At 40.0% G+C, this 23,229-nt stretch overlaps 12 protein-coding genes across 12 annotated transcripts; 7 read left to right on the forward strand and 5 right to left on the reverse strand.

Annotated features, from left to right (window-relative positions):
* Window positions 1-467: 467 nt before the first annotated feature.
* BRETT_003944 (uncharacterized protein) lies at window positions 468-1,826 on the forward strand (the record flags this gene model as incomplete). The annotated part of the gene is made up of 1 exon (XM_041282444.1): window positions 468-1,826. The coding sequence occupies one exon, from the start codon at window positions 468-470 to the stop codon at window positions 1,824-1,826; it is 1,359 nt and encodes a 452-aa protein (XP_041136283.1).
* Window positions 1,827-2,121: 295 nt separating this feature from the next.
* Window positions 2,122-3,669, forward strand: BRETT_003945 (uncharacterized protein; the record flags this gene model as incomplete). The annotated part of the gene is made up of 2 exons (XM_041282445.1): window positions 2,122-2,137; window positions 2,225-3,669. 2 exons carry the CDS (start codon window positions 2,122-2,124, stop codon window positions 3,667-3,669), a joined length of 1,461 nt encoding a protein of 486 aa, XP_041136284.1.
* Window positions 3,670-3,952: 283 nt separating this feature from the next.
* Window positions 3,953-4,389, reverse strand: BRETT_003946 (uncharacterized protein; the record flags this gene model as incomplete). The annotated part of the gene is made up of 2 exons (XM_041282446.1): window positions 3,953-4,238; window positions 4,265-4,389. 2 exons carry the CDS (start codon window positions 4,387-4,389, stop codon window positions 3,953-3,955), a joined length of 411 nt encoding a protein of 136 aa, XP_041136285.1.
* A 644-nt stretch (window positions 4,390-5,033) lies between these two features.
* UBA1 (E1 ubiquitin-activating protein) lies at window positions 5,034-8,072 on the forward strand (the record flags this gene model as incomplete). The annotated part of the gene is made up of 1 exon (XM_041282447.1): window positions 5,034-8,072. The coding sequence occupies one exon, from the start codon at window positions 5,034-5,036 to the stop codon at window positions 8,070-8,072; it is 3,039 nt and encodes a 1,012-aa protein (XP_041136286.1).
* A 105-nt stretch (window positions 8,073-8,177) lies between these two features.
* Window positions 8,178-12,020, reverse strand: BRETT_003948 (uncharacterized protein; the record flags this gene model as incomplete). The annotated part of the gene is made up of 1 exon (XM_041282448.1): window positions 8,178-12,020. The coding sequence occupies one exon, from the start codon at window positions 12,018-12,020 to the stop codon at window positions 8,178-8,180; it is 3,843 nt and encodes a 1,280-aa protein (XP_041136287.1).
* A 588-nt stretch (window positions 12,021-12,608) lies between these two features.
* On the reverse strand, window positions 12,609-13,511 carry BRETT_003949 (uncharacterized protein; the record flags this gene model as incomplete). Its single annotated transcript, XM_041282449.1, has 1 exon — window positions 12,609-13,511. The coding sequence occupies one exon, from the start codon at window positions 13,509-13,511 to the stop codon at window positions 12,609-12,611; it is 903 nt and encodes a 300-aa protein (XP_041136288.1).
* Window positions 13,512-14,819: 1,308 nt separating this feature from the next.
* Window positions 14,820-16,718, forward strand: BRETT_003950 (uncharacterized protein; the record flags this gene model as incomplete). Its single annotated transcript, XM_041282450.1, has 1 exon — window positions 14,820-16,718. One exon carries the CDS (start codon window positions 14,820-14,822, stop codon window positions 16,716-16,718), a length of 1,899 nt encoding a protein of 632 aa, XP_041136289.1.
* A 429-nt stretch (window positions 16,719-17,147) lies between these two features.
* Window positions 17,148-17,732, forward strand: BRETT_003951 (uncharacterized protein; the record flags this gene model as incomplete). The annotated part of the gene is made up of 1 exon (XM_041282451.1): window positions 17,148-17,732. The coding sequence occupies one exon, from the start codon at window positions 17,148-17,150 to the stop codon at window positions 17,730-17,732; it is 585 nt and encodes a 194-aa protein (XP_041136290.1).
* Window positions 17,733-17,841: 109 nt separating this feature from the next.
* BRETT_003952 (uncharacterized protein) lies at window positions 17,842-18,513 on the reverse strand (the record flags this gene model as incomplete). The annotated part of the gene is made up of 1 exon (XM_041282452.1): window positions 17,842-18,513. The coding sequence occupies one exon, from the start codon at window positions 18,511-18,513 to the stop codon at window positions 17,842-17,844; it is 672 nt and encodes a 223-aa protein (XP_041136291.1).
* An 824-nt stretch (window positions 18,514-19,337) lies between these two features.
* Window positions 19,338-20,348, forward strand: BRETT_003953 (uncharacterized protein; the record flags this gene model as incomplete). Its single annotated transcript, XM_041282453.1, has 1 exon — window positions 19,338-20,348. The coding sequence occupies one exon, from the start codon at window positions 19,338-19,340 to the stop codon at window positions 20,346-20,348; it is 1,011 nt and encodes a 336-aa protein (XP_041136292.1).
* Window positions 20,349-20,564: 216 nt separating this feature from the next.
* On the reverse strand, window positions 20,565-21,227 carry BRETT_003954 (uncharacterized protein; the record flags this gene model as incomplete). Its single annotated transcript, XM_041282454.1, has 1 exon — window positions 20,565-21,227. The coding sequence occupies one exon, from the start codon at window positions 21,225-21,227 to the stop codon at window positions 20,565-20,567; it is 663 nt and encodes a 220-aa protein (XP_041136293.1).
* Window positions 21,228-21,682: 455 nt separating this feature from the next.
* On the forward strand, window positions 21,683-22,888 carry BRETT_003955 (uncharacterized protein; the record flags this gene model as incomplete). The annotated part of the gene is made up of 1 exon (XM_041282455.1): window positions 21,683-22,888. The coding sequence occupies one exon, from the start codon at window positions 21,683-21,685 to the stop codon at window positions 22,886-22,888; it is 1,206 nt and encodes a 401-aa protein (XP_041136294.1).
* Window positions 22,889-23,229: the final 341 nt, after the last annotated feature.

The following is a 23,229-nucleotide window of genomic DNA, read 5'->3' on the forward strand; positions in this document are numbered from 1 at the left end:
CATTATTCAAATGGCCACTTCCCCGCAAAAAAAAAGCGACAGCGAATCATCCTTTGTGTTATGAATAAAGTCACACGAACACACAACAAAGACAAAAGAAAGGCAAACCAAAAAAAAGGGAAAATACAAATTAACAATACAATTAATAATTTTATTTTTCTATAGCCCCGGACCTGTCATCTGACCCGGAGGTAGCAAATGGTTCAGCATACCGTAAAATAAACTCTATTTTTCCTTAATTTTACGAACAGTAAGAATTAGCAAAATTCACGTCTCCTTTTCACGGTCTCAATATTATCAATTTATGGTGTACAGATGTATATGGGGTTGATAGAGCGATCTGCAGATGTAATTCGAAGAAGAAATGAATAAATATGACATCAAGTTGTAACATTTCTGAGGTTGAATATTCAATGTGAGGTAAGCTTCTTAGAATTTGATATTTAGGATACACTCTACTGAGTAATATGGGGCAAATTGATATAACTGTATCCGAAGATTTGGAGTCCGCTCGCCAAAGTTTGGAGCTTTATCAAAAATACTCATCTTTAGCTGGTAAAACGTCTAATTCAAAGCTTTTCACGTTATCATATATTTTTGGATTAAATGCTGTTCAACAATTGATGAGAATATATAAAAATTTGAAGAATGAGAAATCCAAGAAAGAATGCAATACCAAAGCAGGGGAGATTATAACTTTATTAGAGGATGCCAAGAACAAACAATTGAAAAGAATAGAAAAAGGCAGCAGGTATCAAAGCATAAGAAAAATCAAATCAAGAGCAAACGATAAAGCATTTATGGAAGTCTTGGAAGATGATAACAAAGCCCGGCTCTTTTTGAATAGATGGTGCACAGATCAACTAGATAAAGTCGAAGCGATTATAAAAGGTGGATTTGTTGATTTAAGCACTGTGGACATGCTACTTAATATTTGCACAGCACTACAGGCCAGCATAGACATGTATCCAGTTGAATTGGATAACAAAGAACATAGTGAGCACGAAAAAGAAGAATTAGAAGAGATAGAAAAGGATTCTGAATTGTATGAACAGAAGCTCAGCCAAGCAGAAGATGCTTTAAATAACAACAAGGGTTTACAGCATACCTCTGGGGTATCAACAAGGAAAGCAGAGGACCTTACACGAGATCAACTAGAAGAAAAAATTAAGTGGTGTAAATTTTGCATTTCCAGAATTTGCAGCAACACGAAAGCCGGTAAGGATCCCAATGATGATCTGACTCTTATGATTGGTGCAAATGGGAAAGAACAACTAGAGATATCTGAAGAGGAGGTTAACCAAGTGATTGAATCTGTTTTAAACATGAGAGATGATGGAAATAACAATTCAGAGAACAGTGATGATGATTCGGACAATTATTATTATGACTCAGATGAGGAAGAGTATGTGAAGAAAGGAGAGTTAAGTTCAAAATTTCCTAAACCACCGGTTGAGACTAAGGATAAGAAAGAATATGATATTGGAGAAAAATCAAAGTTAGATACGAACATACAACCTAAAAATGAAATACAAAGAGAACCTCAAGCATCTATTGAAATCACTCCAGCCTCCATAGTAGCTTCAAAATCCGCAAAGAAAAATAGTCTTAAGAAGGAAAGTCCACCAGACTTGCAATCACTAGAAAAAGAGCTTGATAATAGCGGCTTGTTAGAGTCTGCAAAGAAATGTTGTAAATTTGCAGTGAGTGCAATTCAATATGAGGATGTGGACACTGCCTTGGACGAGCTTCAAGAAGCTATGAACCTATTGAAAAGCTACCAAGCTAAGATGGGGTGTGATAAGACTGAAAGAGATGGCAATTGATTATGTAAAGTTTTGTATTCCAGACAGTATTTATATAGAGGACTTATAGAGAACACCTGATGTTCTGTATTAGGAAGATCGTTGTAAAAAATTTAGGGATGAAAAAAAAAATAAATAAATAAAAATAAAAATAGAGGCGGCAGCGAAATATGGGAAAGAGAAAAAGTAAATATAAAAATGCCATTGAGGTGCATGTAAAGGTTCAGATCCAAATAATAGTATTCGAGGAGTTAGAGGCGTTTTTTAGAAGTATAGACTGCATTTTTGCTAAAACTTAGATATCAGGGAATCCAGAATGACTGTCATTAAGGGTATGTTTGGATTGTGGTTATTTTTATAGTTTTTGACACATGTTGAAACTTCTGTTACTAACAATATTTATCTTTGCCCTCAACTAGTTAACGTTAGAAACGCGGGTAAATCATATCCAATCGATGTGGATTTAGAGTCTCCAGGTCTGGAATTCAAGAGAAAGATATATGAGGCAACAAATATTCCACCAGAGAGACAAAAGGTGCTTTTGAGAGGTGGAAAGCTTAAGGATGATTCTGATATGAAAACTTTCAACCTAAAGCCAAACCAGCCAATTATGGTGTTGGGAACTCCGCTTTCTCAGAAGCTAGAGAAACCGAAGGAGAAAATCCATTTTATGGAGGATCTGAGTGAAGGAGAGAGAAATTTCAATCCAAATGATACTCCATCAGGATTGGTCAATCTTGGAAATACGTGCTATCTAAACTCATCTCTTCAGACATTGTATGATATCAAGGAATTACGGGACGAGCTCAAAATAATGCAACCAAATTCTTTGGAGATTGGAACGCAGAAAGCATTGGTTGTTAATATGAAGGAATTGTTTGAAAAAATGAACGACAAGAAGCAGAAAATCACTCCGTTGAACTTTCTTACATCGATGAGGTTGACGTTTCCACAATTCAGTGAGAAGAGTGAGCAGGGCTTCTACAAGCAGCAGGATGCGGAAGAGGCATATTCTGAAATTTTGAGTGTGATCTTGAATCGTTTCCCAAAGCTTAGATCGTATTTTGAGATTGGCATGAAGACAACTACAAAGTGCTTGGAAACTCACGAGGATGCCACAACGGGAATCGAGCAGGCTATGAAGCTCAGCTGCCACATTAATATCCATACGAACTTCTTGATGGATGGCCTTAAGTCAGATATGGAAGAGACAATCGAGAAAAGTAACGAGCAGCTCGGAAAGAACTGCAAGTACCAGATCAAGAGAAGTATCACGAGCTTACCAAAGTATTTGACAATTCATTTTGTGAGGTTCTTTTGGAAAAGAGAGACGAAGAAGAAGTCGAAGATTCTCAGAAAGGTGCAATTCCCATTCCAACTTGATGTGACCGATTTGCTAGACGAAAGTGTGAAGGAGGAGATGATAAAGGCAAGGGGCTCGATCTACAAAGTTGAAAAAGAGAATGACGAGGAGAGGGTCACTTTCAAGAAGTCAAAACCTTCGGACACAATGACAACAAGAGATCAGTACACAAAGCAGAGGGAAGAGTTAGCCAAGTTGAAGAAGAAGTGGCTTGATAATTACAACAAGGCACTTCCTGAGGGATTCAGTCAAGATTCTGGCAAGAACCCTTCGCCATTGTATGAGCTTTCTGCCATTATTGCACATCAAGGATCATCGGCCGATTCGGGACATTATCAGGCCTTTGTTAAGGATCCCGAAGATGTTGACGGTGAGAGATGGTACAAGTTCAATGATGATAAGGTGACTGTTGTGAACAAGGAAAAAATTCAGAGCTTGGCTGGAGGATCAGAGGGTGATTCAGCCTTAATATTACTCTACAGAGCTGTTGGACTTCCATAACTCAACAAGTGCAATGAAGTATACGAGAGAAAGAAGAAAAGGGGAAAAAAAGAGACATCTGCTTCTTGACATAGTTGCAGGAATAAGTAGGTAATATATTTCATTTATACACGGCCAGCTGAAGTATGATGTGCGGTTGCTTGTAAATTAAAGGAATGTAAAAAAGTGCGAGGTATTATTATAAAGCCATTTCTTTGAATCTCACCATGAATCTTCACTAAGCTTGGAAACAGATGATTAGTGTAGTGTAACATTCCTCTGGACAATAAATATTAAGCTTCAATTATAGAGAGCTGGCTGCTTGCTTAAACTTCTGAACCTCGTTCCAGCATGAAAGTGGCTTTGAACGATTTCCGTTAAAGCATTTAACCACTTCATTTTCTGCTTGTTTGAGCTCATCAGATTTGGCCTTCTCGAAGTTGTTTAGAGCATGAAGTTTTGCACTCACTGTCTTTAACTTCTTATTTACTGATGCAGTAGATGCTGTTTTATCGTCACCACCAGTAAATAGCGATTTCTCAAGCGCATCGCCCAATTGAGCCCTCTCATCTTTTTCCAACTCCGCTAATCTTTTGTGAACTTCTTTTCTATATACTGCTTGGCATACTGCTGCCTCGTATAGTTTGATTCATTTGAGTTATCAAGCTCTGATAAGAGTGTAGCACTAAACTCTACTGGTGTCTTCGGATAGAACGTTTTCACTTTTTGTTCCTGGCTCATTTTCAGATTTTTATTACGGCCAATTATATTCCGGTTGCTGTCAAACAGGATATCCTAAATTCCTCTAACTGGCCTAAGTAGACTAAACGTTGGCAATATTTTTGATTGGAACCGGTATAAAAATCAGATAAAAACGTAAGCACAGCTGAATGTGTAGGGATGCACGGCCCACTTGCTTCCTTAATTAAAAATTATATATATAATTCAACTATTTGGCAACCATCCGCATTAAACAGCATAGACCTGGAAGCGCGCGAAAAGAGTGAGAAAATTAAAATGAATGCATCTGATTATCCCGATAAACTGGGAGAAACACCAATTCCTTCCCGCAAACTGCCTCGGGTAGGAACTGCTCATTTGTCAGCTTTTAATGCTTTTTGCATTTTTAAGGATTTGCCACTGGCACAACGTTTAGGTCTTTAGCATACATATAAAGGAGAGCTAAATTTTTGAGAAAAAAGAAGACTGGCAATATTGACATTATCTGAAAAGGGGAAATTCGACATGACTGTAAGTTGCGACATTTTATTGTTGGTGCTCTTCTTGTATGATCACCTTTGACATTAACATTCAAAAGAAAAAAGGTGAAAGCAGAATTTTTTTTCTCAGAATACTAACATATCTTTTACACGCAGGACTCAAAAATGCAGGTGGACTCGAAACCAATTGATGAGGGCCTATACTCACGTCAATTGTATGTCTTGGGTAAAGAAGCCATGCTGAAGATGGCAAAGTCCAAGGTTCTTATCATTGGACTCAAAGGTTTGGGTATCGAGATTGCCAAAAACGTTGCCCTAGCTGGTGTGAAGGCATTGGATATATATGATCCTACAAAAGTCACACTTCAGGATCTCTCATCACAGTTTTTCCTTAGAGAGTCTGATGTTGGCAAAAGTAGAGCGGAGGCCTCATTTCCTCGTCTTGCAGAGCTTAACAGCTACGTTCCAGTGAATGTGATCCACAAATTGGATGAAAGCATCATTGCCCAGTACCAGGTGATTGCTGTTACGGAAGCAACTCTTGCCGAACAGTTGCAAATAAACGATGTGACCCATGTAAAGGGAATCCGCTTCATATCGGCTGATGTGCGCGGACTTTTTGGCCAGACATTTGTTGATTTTGGTGAGTCATTCACAGTTTATGACAAGGACGGTGAGGATCCAAAAACAGGCCTTATATCTGATATTGAAACTGACGGTACTGTTACCACTTTGAATGCAACCAGGCACAATCTTGAGGATGGCGATTATGTGAAATTCACGGAAGTCGAAGGTATTCCAAAGTTAAATGACGGCTCAGTTCACAAAGTTTCCATTCTTGGTCCATTTGCGTTCAAGATAAAGGATTTCGACTCATCATGGGGTAAGTATGTTCGTGCGGGAACCTTCACACAGGTCAAGGTTCCTTTCAAGATACACTTTGACCCACTTTCAAAGCAGATCGAACACCCGGAGTTTGTCATTTCGGATTTCGCCAAGTTCGACAGACCCCAACAGATCCATTTTGGCTTCTTGGCACTTCACAAATTCCAGGAGTTGCACAATGGCGAACTTCCACGTCCTCACAACGAGCAGGATGCTTGTGAGCTGGTCAAGTTGACAGAGGAGTTGTCTAAGCAGGCTGGTGCAGAAATTGAGATCAAGGAAGACCTCATCAGGAAGTTATCATACGGCTCACGGGGAGACTTACCACCAATGAATGCATTTTTCGGTGGTCTAGTGGCCCAGGAGGTGTTGAAGGCATGCTCTGGAAAGTTTGGCCCTATCAAGCAGTGGCTGTACTTTGACTCTCTTGAATCTTTGCCAGAATCCAAGTTGTATCCTAGAACAGAGGAGACGTGTAAGCCTCTCAATACGAGATACGACAACCAGATAGCAGTCTTTGGTGTTGACTTTCAGAGGAAAGTTGCCAATCTAAAGGTGTTTTTGGTTGGATCAGGAGCAATTGGCTGTGAGATGCTCAAAAACTGGGCTTTAATGGGCTTGGGATCTGGTCCAGACGGACAGGTTTTCATTACCGATAACGATTCCATCGAGAAATCCAACTTGAACCGCCAGTTTTTGTTCAGACCAAAGGATGTGGGAAGCAACAAATCAGAGGTCGCAGCTAAGGCTGTTATTGCGATGAATTCCGATTTGAATGGCCATATTGATACAAGAACCGACAAGGTGTCACAGGAAACTGAAGAGATCTTCAATGACCAATTCTGGCAAAACTTGGACTTTGTTACCAACGCTTTGGACAATGTTGAGGCCAGATCGTATGTGGATAGGAGGTGCATCTTTTTCAAGAAGCCACTTCTCGAGTCAGGTACTCTTGGTACAAAGGGTAACACCCAGGTTATCATCCCAATGCTTACGGAGTCATACTCCTCATCCAGGGATCCCCCAGAAAAGTCCATTCCATTGTGTACCTTGAGATCATTCCCAAACAAAATTGACCACACTATTGCCTGGGCAAAATCCTTGTTTGAAGGTTACTTCCACGAGGCACCAGAGAATGTGAACCAGTACTTGACACAGCCAAACTTTGTGCAGACAGTGCTCAAACAGAGTGGAGATGTGAAGACCATCTTACAGACAATAAACGACTACTTGACTAAGGAGAGGCCTTACACATTTGATGACTGCATTAGGTGGGCCAGACGCCAGTTCGAGCAGAAATACTCGTATGACATCAAGCAGCTTTTGTACAATTTCCCTAAAGATGCGGTGAACTCGAAGGGCGAGAGATTCTGGTCTCCCCCTAAGAGAGCACCAACACCTTTGGTGTTTGATATTGATAACGAGGATCACTTGCATTTCGTTTCTGGTGCCGCAAACCTCCTTGCCTTCATTTATGGCTTGAAAGGTGAGACTGGCGAGCCTGATGTCAGGCATTACGGCTCTGTCATAGACAAAATGGAAATTCCAGCATTTACCCCAAAGACAAACGTGCAAATTCAGGTTAACGACAACGATCCGGACCCAGCAGATGCTGTTGCCAGGGATCAGAATGAGTTAGAAAGACTTGCTTCAAGCTTACCAACACCTTCCTCACTTGCTGGCTACAGATTGAACCCTGTTGAATTTGAGAAGGATGATGATACAAACCATCATATTGAGTTTATTACTGCGGCTTCCAACTGCAGAGCTCTAAACTATGATATTTCGCCGGCTGATAGATCGAAGACGAAATTCATTGCCGGCCACATTATTCCAGCCATCGCCACTACTACAGCTTTGGTGACCGGACTTGTCTGCTTGGAGCTTTTCAAGGTTGCAGACGGAAAGAGAGATCTTGAGAAGTATAAAAACGGTTTTATCAATTTGGCACTTCCATTTTTGGATTTCAGTGAGCCTGTCTCCTCTCCAAAGGGTAAGTACAATGACAAGCAGTTTGATAAGATCTGGGATAGATTTGATGTTCAAGGTGACATTACATTGAAGCAGCTTTTGGATACATTTAAGGAAAAGGAGGGTCTCGACATTACGATGATTGCTTATGATGTTTCCTTATTGTACGCATCGTTCCATCCCCCAAAGAAGATCAAGGAGCGTCTTCCGATGTCTATCACGGAGCTAATTGAGACCGTGAGTAAGAAGCCTGTTCCATCTGATAAGAAAACGCTTGTTCTAGAGATATGCTGTGAGGATAAGAATGAAGAAGACGTTGATGTTCCATTTGTCTGTGTTCATCTATGATTCACCTTTTATTAAGTAAAATTATCTTACTTTTATTTCTAATAAATGTCCCAAATAACGTGAATGAAATTTTCAAGATATATATACCCTATAAGAGGCAAAAAACTAAGCGCCTGATAAAAACTTGTAGAAGATTCCTTTTTTGTTTATTAAACAATCGTATGAGCCAGTTTCAGCCAACTGTCCATCTTTGATCATGCATATGTTATCGGCGATCTTCATCATATCCTTCATATGCGTAACTGCAATAATTGTCATGTTTATTTTCAACCGTGAAAGCAATTTCAGTACCACTTCCGTGTTGTATGGATCAAGCGCAGAAGTGCATTCGTCTAGAAACATGATTCTTGCTGGTCGAAGCAATGCCCTTGCAATACACAATCTCTGAGCTTGTCCACCTGAAATGAGCATGTCTTTATCATCGGAACCGACATTTGTGTCTAATCCGCTAGGTAAAGACCTGACAAAATTTTCCATATTCACTTTCTTGAGACATCCATAAATGTCTGCATTGGTTATGGTGGATGCAACTGGATTTCCATAGACTAAATTCTCCTTTATCGATGCATCCACAAAGTATGACTTCTGCGGAACAACAGAAATACTGTTCTTTAAGTGACTTAACTTAATCGTACTTTCATTATATCCACTAATGCTTATCTCTCCGCTATTTGGTGCATAAAATCTCTGTAAAAGTGAGATTATCGTGGACTTCCCACATCCTGACTCACCAACTAAGCATGTAATAGCATTCTTTGGAATGGAAATGTTAAAATCTTTTAGAATATAAGTTCCTGGCATACTTGGATATGCAAAATCCACCCTTTTCATTTCAAATGTGTTGGGTGTATCAACTGCAACTAAGTTGGGAGATAAATATCCTTGTGTTTCGTTTGAGTCGGGCTCCAACTTTAATAATCCATCAACTTTTCTTGCAACCCGCATTCCCCTGTGAAAGTTTGGTAAAGAGCCAAGGAGTGAAGCTGAAAACCCGGTCGAGAAGAGAATAATCATAATGACCTGCATCATCTGAACAAGGGTGTACTCAGAGGTGACAACAAGCTTCAAACCATAATAGAACAATATTGCTTGGGCAAGATTTATTATGACTAAAGAGATGCTCATGCTCATTCCCAATGAGAGGGCCCTTATGGAGCCATTCCTTTTCATAAATGTGCATTTCCTAATTAGACGGCTAGTTAGCTGTTCCTGCAAATTAAGGCAAGTTATTACTTTAATGCCGTTCACCGTCTCACTGAATGATTCTTCCACAGAAAGAACCGACTCTTTATACCTATTTTCGGCCACACGACAAAATACTGATGTAGCAACCACGCTAAGTCCAAACAATGGAAAGAAACTCAAGCCAACCAAAGACAATTTCCAACCTATTATTGTAGCCCAAATTATACCAAAGCAAAGAATTATGACACCCCCTATCAATGAATCAATGCAACCACTAAAAACCGTCCTGAGATCTCTCATATCATTCATCAATATAGTCGACATTTCTGTCTTAGCAAATCTCTGTAACCGATCCATAGGCTGTTGAAGTATTTTGTCAAAACTATCCAAACGTGCCTTCTGAATCAATGAATCGGAAATTGAGCCCAAAATGAGTTTTGAAAAGAGGAAAAGTAAACCATCCGCAAGAGATATACCAGTCAACACTAAAGACCACTTCATCTGATAGTATGAAGATGAAATTGTTGTTCCTTTTTGAGGTACAACTCCCGTGATAAGTTTCGAAAAATAAAAGCTGAATAACGGACTTAAAATGCTTCTGCCAATAGAAAAGACGATTCCAGTGAAATATTTTAATCTCGTATTTAGATTCAAGAAGTGTTTAATGAATCTAAAGGCAAGAGGAAATTCACTTGGGTGATGATCCTTCTTGGCATTTTGATCCTCGATATCCTTTTCCGTTGGGTTGGAGACCAATCTCAAAAACTCCAAATCCTTCAGCTGTTCATCCTTGTCCTCAACCTCTGCTTTAAAAGTATTTGACACCTCATAGCTTTTGCTTCTGCTTTCAACCTTTTTGAAAAGTCCAATGTTCTTCTTGACAAGTTCATGCTTTTTTCCCCGAGATATAATCTTACCATCGCTCATCACTATCACATTCTCGTTATCATGAATCTCATCGATATCATGAGTAATAATCAAGGTTGTTCGACCTTTCCTTATCCTTCTCAAGTTTTCCATTATCCTTTTTCTTTGACGAATATCAATAGCTGATGTGCTTTCATCAAGTATGAGAACAGATGTATTTCTTAGAAAAGCGCATGCAAGTGCAATTCGTTGCTTTTCGCCACCACTTGGCTCAAATTGACCTTCATTGCCACCTATTTCAGTTTCTAACCCATGTGGAAGTTTTGCAATTGTATCTTCAAGACAGGAATTCTTTACGGCATTAAATAAATCCTCATCTGTATACTTTTTGCATCCAAGCACAATATTATCCTTAATTGTTCCAGAAAATAAAGGTGAAAATTGTTGAAGAAAGGTAATCTGATCTCGTAGCCAGTATTTATTTAATTTGTTGATGTCCACACCATCAACCAATATTTTACCATTATCTGATATGTAAAAGTTCAAAAGCAAGGACGAAAGAGTGGATTTTCCGGATCCTGATAATCCTATTAAAAAGCAAACTTCTCCCGCTTCAATATTCAAATTGATGTTCTTCAAAGCAGTTCTTCTTTCAGCTGTATTTCCTGTCTTGAAAGCGAACGACACATTTTCAAATGATATATTTCCCGTCATTGAATACTCAGGCACTAAACCATTGCTCTGAACAGAAATAGACTTATCACTGTCCAAGTATTTAACTATCTTATCAAAAGAAGCCTTTCCTTTCTGAAGAACCACTAATATCATAGAGATCGAGCTAAAAGTCATAGAAATGTTAAGGCAGGCATAAAATGCAGAAATCACATCTGCACTAGTATTGTAATGCTTTCGGACAAGATAGGAACCAAACCAAAAACTTTCAACAAATAGGATTAAAGAGAATATTCTCATAAGACTTGAAGCTAATGAAGTAAACTTATTGAATTTCTTGAAAGAGTGCTTCACTTCCACCAATTGCTCGGTGAATTTCTTCAATTCAATATCTGCACTAAAAACTGATTTCACCCACACATAGCATTTCAAATTCCAGTCCAATATGGAGGCCGCTATAGATGTTTGTGTGTCTTCTGAGGTTGCCCAGTAATCAATAAATCTTCCAAATATGAAAAGCACAGCCATCATGACAGGCACTGTGGCAAAAATAAGTAGAGTTGCTCTCCAGCACATAATGAAACTGGTAACAGTAAGACAAATAACAGTGAAAACGGATCGAATTAACATGGCCGAAAACTCACCAACTGCCGATCTATATTCCTCGACTGATCTATTTAATTGAATAAGTTCTCCATTTAAACTCTGAGATCCATTTTCGAACCACTCAAAATCCTTTTTCAGTAATGATTGATATAGTTTAATTCTGCACCTACTTTGTTGACGCTCGGAAAGCACACAAAATATAAATGTTTGCAGCCAAGAGAAAACGGTAGCACCTAATCCAACAAGGCCGACTGCAATACAAACAGTTTTCAAATCATGAAGGAATTCCGAGACGGTTGTATAATACCCAGCTGCAAAATTCGTAAAATAGGTGAATATCTTCGACACCAAAAGAGTGATACCAACTGGAACTAATGCAGAAAGAAACGCACTGACAGATCCACAACCAACTAACAAGAAATCATCCTTTGTTAAGAACATGAAAATGCTACTTATATTGGCAAAAAAGCTCTTCTTTGTTATGTGTTGTTCATGTTCTGAGTTTTCTTTCACTTTATCTTCAGTCAGCTCAAGGTTCGATTCACTGTCAGATACTTTCCAGTATTCCATTTCATTAACTTCTGGAGAGGATTTGGAAGATGATCCTTGAATAGACATTTTTTCTTTGAATATTGAAGAACTCAGTTATACTTTGTTATCATATTTGGGATTTCTTGTGAGTTCATGACACAAAAGTGACAAATGCTGTATTTTTATGGAAGAAGTATGTTGTCCAACCTTTCTTATCTCCATGATGGCTGTTTCAGAAATGAAAATAAAAATTTTGTGTTTCTTTAGATCATACAAATTTCCAATTTGGGCAGTCTCAATGAAGGATAGGATTGGATCTCTATATATATATTTTTAATTTTTCACTAAACATCGTCTGACAGTGTGTTGCATCAGTCTGTTCAATATGTTATAAATCATTACTGAAAGGGGAGTTTACACACTTTCCTGTACTGATTCGTAAAATATCGTTTAATCTGAGATTGTCTTATGACTTATATTTGAGTACAACGGAGCGTGACTGAATTAAGTAAAATCGCTGTGTACGTAAAAATGCAATGACTGTAGTTCGATAACTTTAAAATACTACTCAAGACTTTTAGTACTTAAATAAATATCTTCTCAAATTTGGAGAAAAGAATCAAGGCTTAAAAGGAATAAGATAAGCTCGAATACATGCAAAATATAAAACAAGATTTAGAAATTCTTATCAACCAATTGCTTGGCAGGCTTCCAATCTTCTTTGTTGACATAATCCAAGACAACAATTCCACATCCTTTTTTGTATTCATCGTTGATCTTTGCCTTCTGCAAGCTTTCGGCAACTGCATGCGGCCAGCAATCAATGTCAAAAAAGTTTGATGCTGAACAAAAGTTCACGAACAACTTAGGTTCACTGTTGGTGTTGTTATAATCAACAGCCTTCTTCAGTAAATCCTTGACATATCCAGCCTTTTTGGAAATATCCTGCTCATCCTTGAATTCGCAGTAATCCTGAACACAGAACTTTCCCCTGTCATCACATGCAGTATTGTAGGTCCAACTTGAAGCGGAAATACCGAACTTACCTTGGTCATCCTGGTTGTTAACACCAAACCTCCTAAAAAGAACAATTTTACCTCTGCAATCACCCAATTTAGGAATCTCATCCTTGAGGAACCATTTATCCTCATGTCCTTTCAAATAATGATCGCGGAACACTTTCGGAAACTCATCATTCTGGTTATCCCAACTTCCATTTCCTTCTTGCTTGATGGAAAGAATCACTGCTTCGGAGTTGTGATCTTTCAAGAAATTATAAATATTTTCCAATTCGTCGGTAAATTTCACAGCCCCAGTCAATTTCACTGGAAAGTTTCCGTGACAACAAATCAAATCATTCTTCTTGCTGTCATCCAGAGTAAGGAAATTCTTCGACAATCTGATATCTAAGAATCTAACACCATGCTTCAACTGTTCTGAAATATCTTCACCTTGACATTGAACAGATGGTGGAGCAAGCTTGTGATAAGCTGCAGCATCATGAGTGCCTGGAATGGAAAGTTTTGATAGATATGTGTCGTTGTTGACATCTTTCATCCAAGAGCTGTAATCGACCATTTTCGTTTCAGTATGCTTTAATATTGATGAAGAGACAACTCGAGTTCAATTAATTAACGGTGAAGATAAAGAAGAAGAAAAACGTTGGACTATATATAATTGAATTTCTTACACAGTTTGCTTGCCATTTGTGGAACAATTGCAAAATTTCCTTCTATTTTGAACTGGTACATATAAATATTACAATATGCGAGCAATCAAAGCAGAAAGCGGATGAATAATTAGGCAGAGAAGCTGTCTATATTTGGTAGCTGGGCACCACACAATGAATGCTTTCACACAATTCTCGAGAAAATGAAAGAAAAGTGAGGAAAAAGGAGAGAAAAAAGAAGAAAAAAAAGAAGAAAAAAATTTGTTCAGCAATTATTTAAGGGTCCATTAAACAATGCTTAGCGATAGAAAGACGGCAAGAAAGAATTATTATATCAAATCCTTGCAAAGTTCATAACTGACGTGAAGACAGGCACCATAAACGAAAAAATAAATTTATATCCTATGCTAAAGGTCAATTTTTTATCAATTATCTATGATATGTGCAACAATGCGATCCGGAGACATGAATAATATTACTAAAATTATATTTGACGTGTGGAAACCTTAACATTGCACTTGTTGAAACATTTTAGACATTCTTTGTGCATATAAGTGAGAAATCAAAGGCCGGAAGTAGTTTAATGTAATACTGTGAGGAGCGCATTTAGGTACATATCATTTCAGTGCTACAAAGTGTGTTTGATCTCGGTGTTATATCAGATAGTTTAACAGATAAATTGGAACAGTGACCACCTACTGTTAATTATCAGGAATTTATGGGCCAATTATAAAAATATCCGTATGAGAAATCGGCCAAGTTGAAAAACTCGGCATTTGAACGGGCGCTTAAATTTCCAAAGTTGAGTTTTGGCACACGTATTTGAAGGTAAGAAACAACTTGGATTCACACGAACTCTGCTGGAAAGATAGAATGTATTAAATAGAAAAGTAAGGGTATTGTAATTCAGCGTACTGTAATATCTTGAGTTATCATAAGTTGTATTTTGTATATAGTAGCACAACTCCATCCGTGCATTGAGTGCGTATTTTTTTTTTTTTATATATGTTTTTCTTCCCGTTTTCTGCCATAACCACTTGATTCCTTTTTGACTAGATTTTTAACCACTACTCTTCTTTCGATATAATTCCATCTCTTATTCATTGTGCCTCATAAATAAAAGATTGGTGAGAAAAAACCAAACTAAATTCAAGTCAGATCTTGATTGGCGAACTATCAACATAAGTTGCTATCGCAAGCCTTCATATACAAAAGCAATGAATCAAGGTTGGTTGACTGTTATCTTAACATCAGCCACCACAATATGTGGATGCTTGATCATATATGCTGATGTCGTGTACAAGTATGTTTTTCCCGCCAGGTACAAGAAGAAGCCGTTTGAAATAGCCAAAAACACGCAATTTCTAGTTTGTTCGTTGGCGTTGTCGTCGGGATGTTTGTCATTTGTTTCCCTCTATAAGCTTTTGCCTACATCGATGAAGTATCTTCATAAGGTTCCCACTTTAGATGAACAAAAGACAGTACTACAGTCCACAGCATTTATATTCTACGTGTCCGGTATCATGTGCTGCTCAGCGTTGAACGTGTTGGTGCATCTTTTCACTAGTGAGAGTATTGTGCACTGCGTTCACGAAGACCATTCGCTTCTGCATCATAGTCATCACCATGTTCACGATCACAATCACGGCCACGGGAATATGTTGCATCGACATCACAAGGGCAACGCCTCGCCGGATTTGGAGAATGACGCGGGCTTGGATGAGACCAAGAAGACCGAGAAAAAAAACACTGAGGTTTCAAATACTGTTCAGAAAAAAAACTGCAAACACAGCTCAAGAGCACCATACCCGGTCCGAAGTCCGCGCCAAATAGCTACTTACAGCAGCAAAATCCAGACTGCTGTGTCCGGTTCTTCTCCCAGTATCTCTTCCTCGCTTTGTAATGCACCAACAGGCTCATCTTTGACCCCATCTGCCTCCAGAAGGCGAATTTCGGCGATTGCAGAGGATTCTGCTCCCACACAGACCAATGCGGCGGCAGCAACTTCCATATCGGGCTCAGTCACATCCTCGGCCGAGCCATCGGTGGTCTCATCAGTCGTTTCTGGTGCAAGTGGCATTCCTCCCAAACAGTCCGTCGTAGACGCGTCGCTCGATGCTCTCCGCGGCCAGAAGATGGAGGGAGACTGCTTTGGAGACATGGAATGCTGCTGTGAGGAAATTGCATGCAAGCACAACCTCCACATGCACAAAAACAAGAATGGAATCCGGTTCTGCTGCTATCCATCAAGCGAAAACCAGCTTTTTTTCAAGCAGAGAAGCGGCGAGATGGTCACGGACAAATCCGAGCTTGCCGGCCGGTTCCCGGAGCTTGAAATCCAGTCTCCTTTGCTGCCGGACTCAGGTACTGGTGCAGAGGTGCGTACGCCTCCAGGTGGTGCAGAAGCCGGCAATTCCAGCTCTTCCTCTCCGAACCTGGAAACAAATTTGGCAACCGAGCACTCTCCATTGCTTGCAGAGCAGCAGACATCTGCAGATGCAGATGCTAAGCAGTATTCTGGCACTGACAGCTCTGTGAAAGTTCCAATTAACGTTTCTGCAATCAAAGAGGAGCCGGAGGACGTGGCTGCGGAACATATAAGGCACCACGAGCACCACCACCACCATATAAAGACTCCCTTGGCCAGATTGCTATCGATCGGTATCCAGACCACGTTGGCCATTACAATGCACAAGCTACCAGAGGGATTTATCATGTATTCGACCTCCCAGGCGGATTCGAAGTTGGGATGGACCATTTTCCTTTCGATGTTTGTTCACAACTTTGTGGAGGGTTTCACTATGACACTTCCAATATACGTGGCACTTAATTCCAGGTGGAAGGCATTGCTCATCAGTGGAACTTTGGGCGGCTGTGCACAGCCATTTGGGGCCTTGATCGGGTACTTTATTTTTAGAAAGAACGGTGTCGATGTCGATAATCCTTTCAGCATGGCACTAATCGGGTCTCTTATGGCGTTGACTTCTGGCTTTTTGACGTATATCGGGTTGCAAATGCTGACCAGCTCTATTTCTTTTGGTGGAAAGCAGGAAACAGTAATGAAATGGGCTCTGTTTGGTATATGCTTGATATTTTTGACGAACATCGTCCTTTAGGTAGCTTGTGAACTTTTCTTCCTTTAATAGACACTTTATTTCGAACTTCTCTGGAATGTTCAGATCGTGGACTTGCTAGGTGTAAATGATCTGGTTTTAACCAAATGTATTGCTTTCTGCATTGTATTCACCATCCTCTTTTTGGTTTTGCATGTTTCTTGACCGAAATCGCTCTGCATCTTGTGATTTCATTTTTCAGTAGCCGTCACTACCTGTAGCCGACTATTCGGCAAGCCAAATTCTCAACTGCCAAATAAACTTTTCTTCACCTTACTCTTTTTTTTTTTTTTTTTGTTAATCACAATTTCGCCTCGGCCACTATCACCAAGTTTGTTATTGGTGATATAGTCATCAAAATTAATCGTGAACCCCACATTTACATTCATTAGGTGTTGTGGCCGGAAGTGGACCTGCAATTGCAAATACAGTATGGGTCAGAAAGCCAGCAAACTCAGCAAGGAAGACATATCAAATCTCAAGAAAGAGACAAAGTTCACAACTAGAGAACTACAGCAATGGTATAAAGGATTCCAGCGAGATGCACCGACAGGAATATTGACGAAAGATGATTTTATAAAGATACACAAGCAGTTCTATCCGTTTGGCGACCCCACGGATTACGCAACATTCGCATTTGAAGCATTCGATATTCGACATCATGGATTTGTGACATTTCCAGATTTCATTATCTCTTTGAGTATAGCAAGCCGAGGAACAACAGCAGAGAAATTGAAGTGGGGGTTTAGGCTGTATGACCGGAATAATGATGGATTCATAAGCTACGATGATTTGCTAAGGGTGGTAAGTGCAATTTACATGATGATTGGTACGCAGTCAGTGAAATTTAAAGATGGCGAAGATGCACCAGAGGACAGGGTCAATAGGATATGGGCTACTTTCAACAAAAGCTTGGACAACAAGGAACACGAGCTAATCAGCCGGAAAGAATTTTCTGACAACAAGTGGGCGCCAGATGTGATAAAAGCGTTATCTGTCTACGATGACTTGATTTAACCAGGCATGCTACGCTGAAATTACCAAATATAATTAACATCAAGCGTCAAATATATATTTTCTTTCCCTTAGTTGTCTTTTGTGTGTTAAATAATAAAGATCACGTCATTTAAACTCTCTCGGCGGTATACACAGCTGACTTTGTTATAAGTTTGACTGTGTTGTAAATCAACCAATGAGGTCTGGCCTTGTCGGCATCGTGTGTAACTGCAATATGTAAATGCTCTCCTTCCTGGTCTCTAAAGGTCTTTATGTGATTTTGAATATTCTTCACCTCTTCTGAATGCGTGCACTCCCCGGTCCTGAGATCCTTGATGTCCGAAAAGTTATTGCTCAAAACACGAAGTTGCGTGTTGTAATGGTTGCCAATCACCGTTTCAATTGCCTCAGTGCAGGCCATGGATACCTCCTTGCCCATTATTCCACCAAAGAGACCCATGCCAAAGGCACCAACCTTCCATAATGGCGTTAGTAGTGAAGGTCTTGCTCTCAATCCGGTTTGCAAAGCATCAAATGTGGCATGATGGTGGATTTCCTGATCCCACATGTGTCTGATTAACTTTTTAAGGTCCTGACGATGGCCCAAAGCAGTATACTGGCCAGCATAGATTAGGTCAGCACCCAATTCACCTGCTTGATCAACTCTAATCACTCTGTCAAGATATGCTTTCTGAGCTGGCGATAATTTTGCATGTGTTGGTCCATTGGCAGGCTTTGGTGCCATGTATTTCTTTGCCGTCTTGGCACCTGTTGAAATAAATCTTTTAAAAGCGAGCGACATTGAAATTGACTTTACTGATAGATGATTGAGGTTTTACTGAAAGAAAGAATGCATGCATATGGTATTATGAAGTTATCGGATGTATCGAGATGTCTCAAAAAAAAAAAAAAAATAAAAAGTCAGCTGATAGAACTTTGAATTGTATTCGCTACCGAGCCACAGAGGGAACATATGTGGCTCGGATAATTTATAAAGGACTCTTGCACATGGCTATAAAATAGCATGAAACAAAATTTGTCGATAAAGAATCGATTTATGTGTTTATTAAAATATATCTGTCAGATTACCCGTGCGTACTGCATGAAAATCATGACTTTCCAATCAATTCATTGCTACTCTCACTGAATACAACTAATTTACCCCACACTGTAATCTGGGACTCCTTTCTGCCGAACAAGTTGATGCGGCTAATCATGATTGAGGCTTTTTTGTGTATCCAGTTTCTGTAATAATACAAGAGAGATAACGTTCAAATGTAAGGCCAAACATGTAAATATGTGAGGATGTTCCTTTAAATGCAGTTTCTAGGTAAAGTTCGACCTGGGTTTTTGTCGTTAAGTTTTTTTTTTTTTGACTGGAAATATGCCCTGAGTCATAGAAGCGAGGGGAGATAGATAATATTGTAAGTCTTTCGCCTGGGGAAATCCCGCGATTTTCCCCGAATTCACTCGGGTCAGAATTTCATGGATTTTTTGTTTAAAAGAGCACAAGTCCGCAGAGTGAAAAATAATGTACCTCTTTAACAAAAAAAACAATATTCTTCCAAAGCATTTAATCCCCCATCGCATTGCTGTCTAGATATTCTAGTTTACGCAAATTTAAGAATGGTTAAAGTCACAGTTCTTGGTGCCGCAGGCGGTATTGGCCAACCGCTCTCTTTGCTTTTAAGACTTAACAAGAATGTCACGGAGTTGTCTCTTTTTGATATTGTCAATGCTAACGGAGTGGCAACAGATCTTTCGCACATTCCAACAGAGCAGATTATTCATGGATTTGTGCCAAAGTCCAGAAAGGATGTCTCTCAGCTGAGAGCTGCCCTTCAAGGTGCAGATATTGTCGTTATTCCTGCCGGTGTGCCAAGAAAGCCAGGCATGACCAGAAACGATCTTTTCAAGATTAATGCCTCGATTGTGAGGGGTTTGGTCCACCAGGCTGGTGTTGTGTGTCCAGATGCATTCATTTGTGTCATTTCCAACCCAGTGAACTCAACAGTTCCAATTGCAGTTGAGGAATTGAAGAGTCTAGGAGTGTACAATCCAGCCAAAGTGTTTGGTGTCACTACATTGGACAACCTCAGACTTGAGGAATTCCTAAGCACAGCCATCAAGGGGGCAACCGGTAAGATTGTTGATCCCGCAGATCTCCGTGGTGACGTCATCTCCATTGGCGGCCATTCTGGAACCACAATTGTTCCGATTCTAAATGCCTGGGCCAGAAATCTCTCGAGTGAAAAATATGATGCTTTGCTACACAGAGTGCAATATGGAGGTGACGAGGTTGTTAAAGCCAAGCAGGGACGCGGTTCAGCGACATTGTCGATGGCTACTGCTGGATACAGATTTGTGAGCAGCTTGTCCGCTGCTTTGAGAGAAGGGAAGACGGTCCAGGAAGTTGCATTTGTGAATTTTGCTCAACTTCCAGGCTCTGTGCCAGACTCTGTCAAGGCACATGTTGAATACTTGAGTTTGCCATTCAGCTTGAATGCCCAGGGTGTCCAGTTTGTCCGTTTCCCAACGATCTCGGCCAATGAAGAGAAACTTCTTGCAGTTGCAGTTGGCCAGTTGAGACAGGAGATCGCCAGAGGTGTCAATTTCGTTAACAAGCCAAAGTTATAAGGAAAGCGTGAGCTACACGAATGTTTTCTAATTTCCGTATGTATTCAGTGCTCTTTTATTTTAGCATCTTTTTCCCATACGTCATTTAATAGTAGTCTAAAGAGGAGTGAACGTAGAAAAAGAGAAAACAAAGCAAACAAACAAAAAAAAATCTAAACTAAGATATAATCCAAAGTAAACACTTGTATAAATAAGAACATAGCCAGCGTCCACCCTTCAGAACTTACCCTGAATCAAGTTCTTGAGCATGTTTTTTGCACTAACGTAAGCAGTCTGATATAAGGTCTCCGCATCTAAGGTTGAAAAGAAGAGATCCATCAAACCAAACGGAAGCATGGCCGGAATCCAGCCCTGAGCCAACTCCAAAGCGTAAGATCCCGGATCCATGGAATACTGCTTTCTAGTTCCCTTTGGGAGATGATGCTGATCACCTGGAGCATAAGTTGATCTTTCTAATTGGCCCGGAAATGCAGCATACTGGTGGCCGGACAAGATGGTGAAGTAATCATCCGCAAAATGAACACCGGTGTGTCCCTCTGTGCCCGTTGCAGTACCGAAAAAGATCAAGTACTCGCTAATTGATGCGTGAAGAACAAACATCTGACCCATAGCACCTCCAGCGTTATTAAGCAGCCAGTCATCGAAGTTGAGCTTGTTGATCACATCCGAACCATACTCAGCAGTCAATTTCTCCTGTAAGTCATACATGATGGCGGTGGTGTTGCCCTGATGCTTTGCAATCGACTCGTTTGCCAACTTTTTCAACACATCTTTATCAAAGATGTAGTTGTTTGGGAGCCAGTGATTGAACAAGAAGTTCAACTGCAGGAAGATCAAAACTGGAAGAGTTGCAATTAGGAGGAGCTTCATCTGTGCCATGTTTATCTTTTTGCTTGCGTTTGTTGAAAATGTTAGAAAGAGATTTAGGGGGTAAGAGAGATTAGATTTGATGGTATGCATTTCCAAGGATCGACTTTTTTTATTTTATTTTTTTTTATTTTATTTATTTTTTTTTCGAAGATACTGTTTCCTTATACGAGCTAACTAAACGAAGCCTGCCCCAGGATCTGGGCTTCATACCAATTCACATCAACATGGGAGAAATGTGATTCAACCGTGTTGACTTTATTGAGGCAGAAAACCGTTTTCCTATACTAATTTTATACAAACTACAGCTTGGATGTATATGCAATTTATGAACTGATTAGAGTCAAATATTTCTCGGATCGTTTTTATCGCAGCACCGTAAATTTCAACATCCTAAGCTAGAGTGCCAATAAGGCCTGCTTTTAATCATCACTTACCATCTTATTTATTTGCCATTTTTGCTCAATATGGACGGCCTTTTCAAATGTAACAATATGATGGAGGCACTCCGCATTGCCACAGAGTGTACATCCAGAATAAATGACGGAGAAATTGTCGATTTAATCAAAGATAAGCTTCGAAGTGGAGTTCGGCAGAGTTGCTTTACCATGGAGTCGATATGTGCATTAATGGAAGTACTAACGCAGAGATCCGGACGGGTGGATGATATGAAGCCGGTTTATGATTATTTTCACGGCATAGGAGAATCGGCAGTGGTCTATTTGTCAGTTTGTCTGGTTTTGATGGCACAACTAGCATTTGAGAAAGAGCACGACATACCGAGGGCAAGCTCTATACTTTCCAGTGTGAATCCGTTGCAGTTGGAAAAATCACCTTCTGTTTTTCTTGTGCGTTGCTATTTGCTCAAGTCCAGCACTACAGATGGCTCAGATCTCACTCAGAAAGCACGGCTGCTCGATAAAGGACTTGAGCACTTTAAGGCATCCAAGCATGGAATGTCTGCAAACCAGCGGAATCGGCTAATGTTCAAGCTACTATATCAGCGTTGTAAAGTGTTTCAGGATGGGCAGCGGCTGGTTGACTGCCTGAATGAGTCTCTTCGCATTCTCAAACTGTACTCAAGCTATCCAGAGTACTTCAGTACGAGCCAGCAGTTTTTGGACAACCTGCACAGCTTGGTCCACCTGTTTTTGTGCATTCCATACTGCCTGGCGAAGGTACGTGCTCTCCAGGAGTTTGGCAGGTTGATTTGTCCATGTAGCGAAAGTGGGGATAGCGGGGAACTACAGACATGGCTAAAAGATGCAATGAAGCCGGAAATAATGCGAAATGTGATATGCAGCATGGCACTTTCGAAAGTGATACGCATGGATTCGGCAGATTTGGACAGGATTCTTCATTGCAAGTACCCTGAGCAGAAGCAGTACTTGCAGATCCGGAAGAACTTGCTTGTGTCGAACATAGTGGTTATGTCGAAGAACTTCAAGTCGGTGAAGATTTCGACAATGTGTGAGCTCATGGGTATGGAGGGAGAGGAGGCGGCAGTTGAGGAATTGCTGGTTGACATGATACTGAATGTGATTATCCGTGCACAAATAGACGATGCAACGGGTGCAGTTCGATTTGAAAGTAATGGTAAGAGCGTGAACTGGAAGGTTAAGGTGGCTGATGCACTTGTTGAAGTGAATAACGTTTATAGGGATGTAAAGTAAATAAAGAAAAGTTCGGGCTGAAACTGAAGGTCTGATCTATGCCGGCTCAAAGTTGTTGCTGTTGTGAAAGCTGCCTTGGTCATGTAGAGTAATCAGGAGAAGTAGAGGATGGGTATATGATAAGTTAAAAGAGCTGACAGAATAGTATGCAGTTCTTAAGGATCATACTATTGTAGTGAGTGTGCATTTTGGATGGGGTGATTGTTTAAAGATCACATTTAGATTGGCTAATGACCACATGTGGCCTTAGAAATGATGTGGAGGCGTTGACATTGAAGTTAGCTTGGGCTAGTTATATATGGGAATACTTCTATACAGTGTCTTGACAAGTTGAAGTATGT

Source organism: Brettanomyces bruxellensis, chromosome 6 (genome assembly GCF_011074885.1).
Source record: "Brettanomyces bruxellensis chromosome 6, complete sequence".
In the NCBI taxonomy this organism is placed as follows: domain Eukaryota; kingdom Fungi; phylum Ascomycota; class Pichiomycetes; order Pichiales; family Pichiaceae; genus Brettanomyces; species Brettanomyces bruxellensis.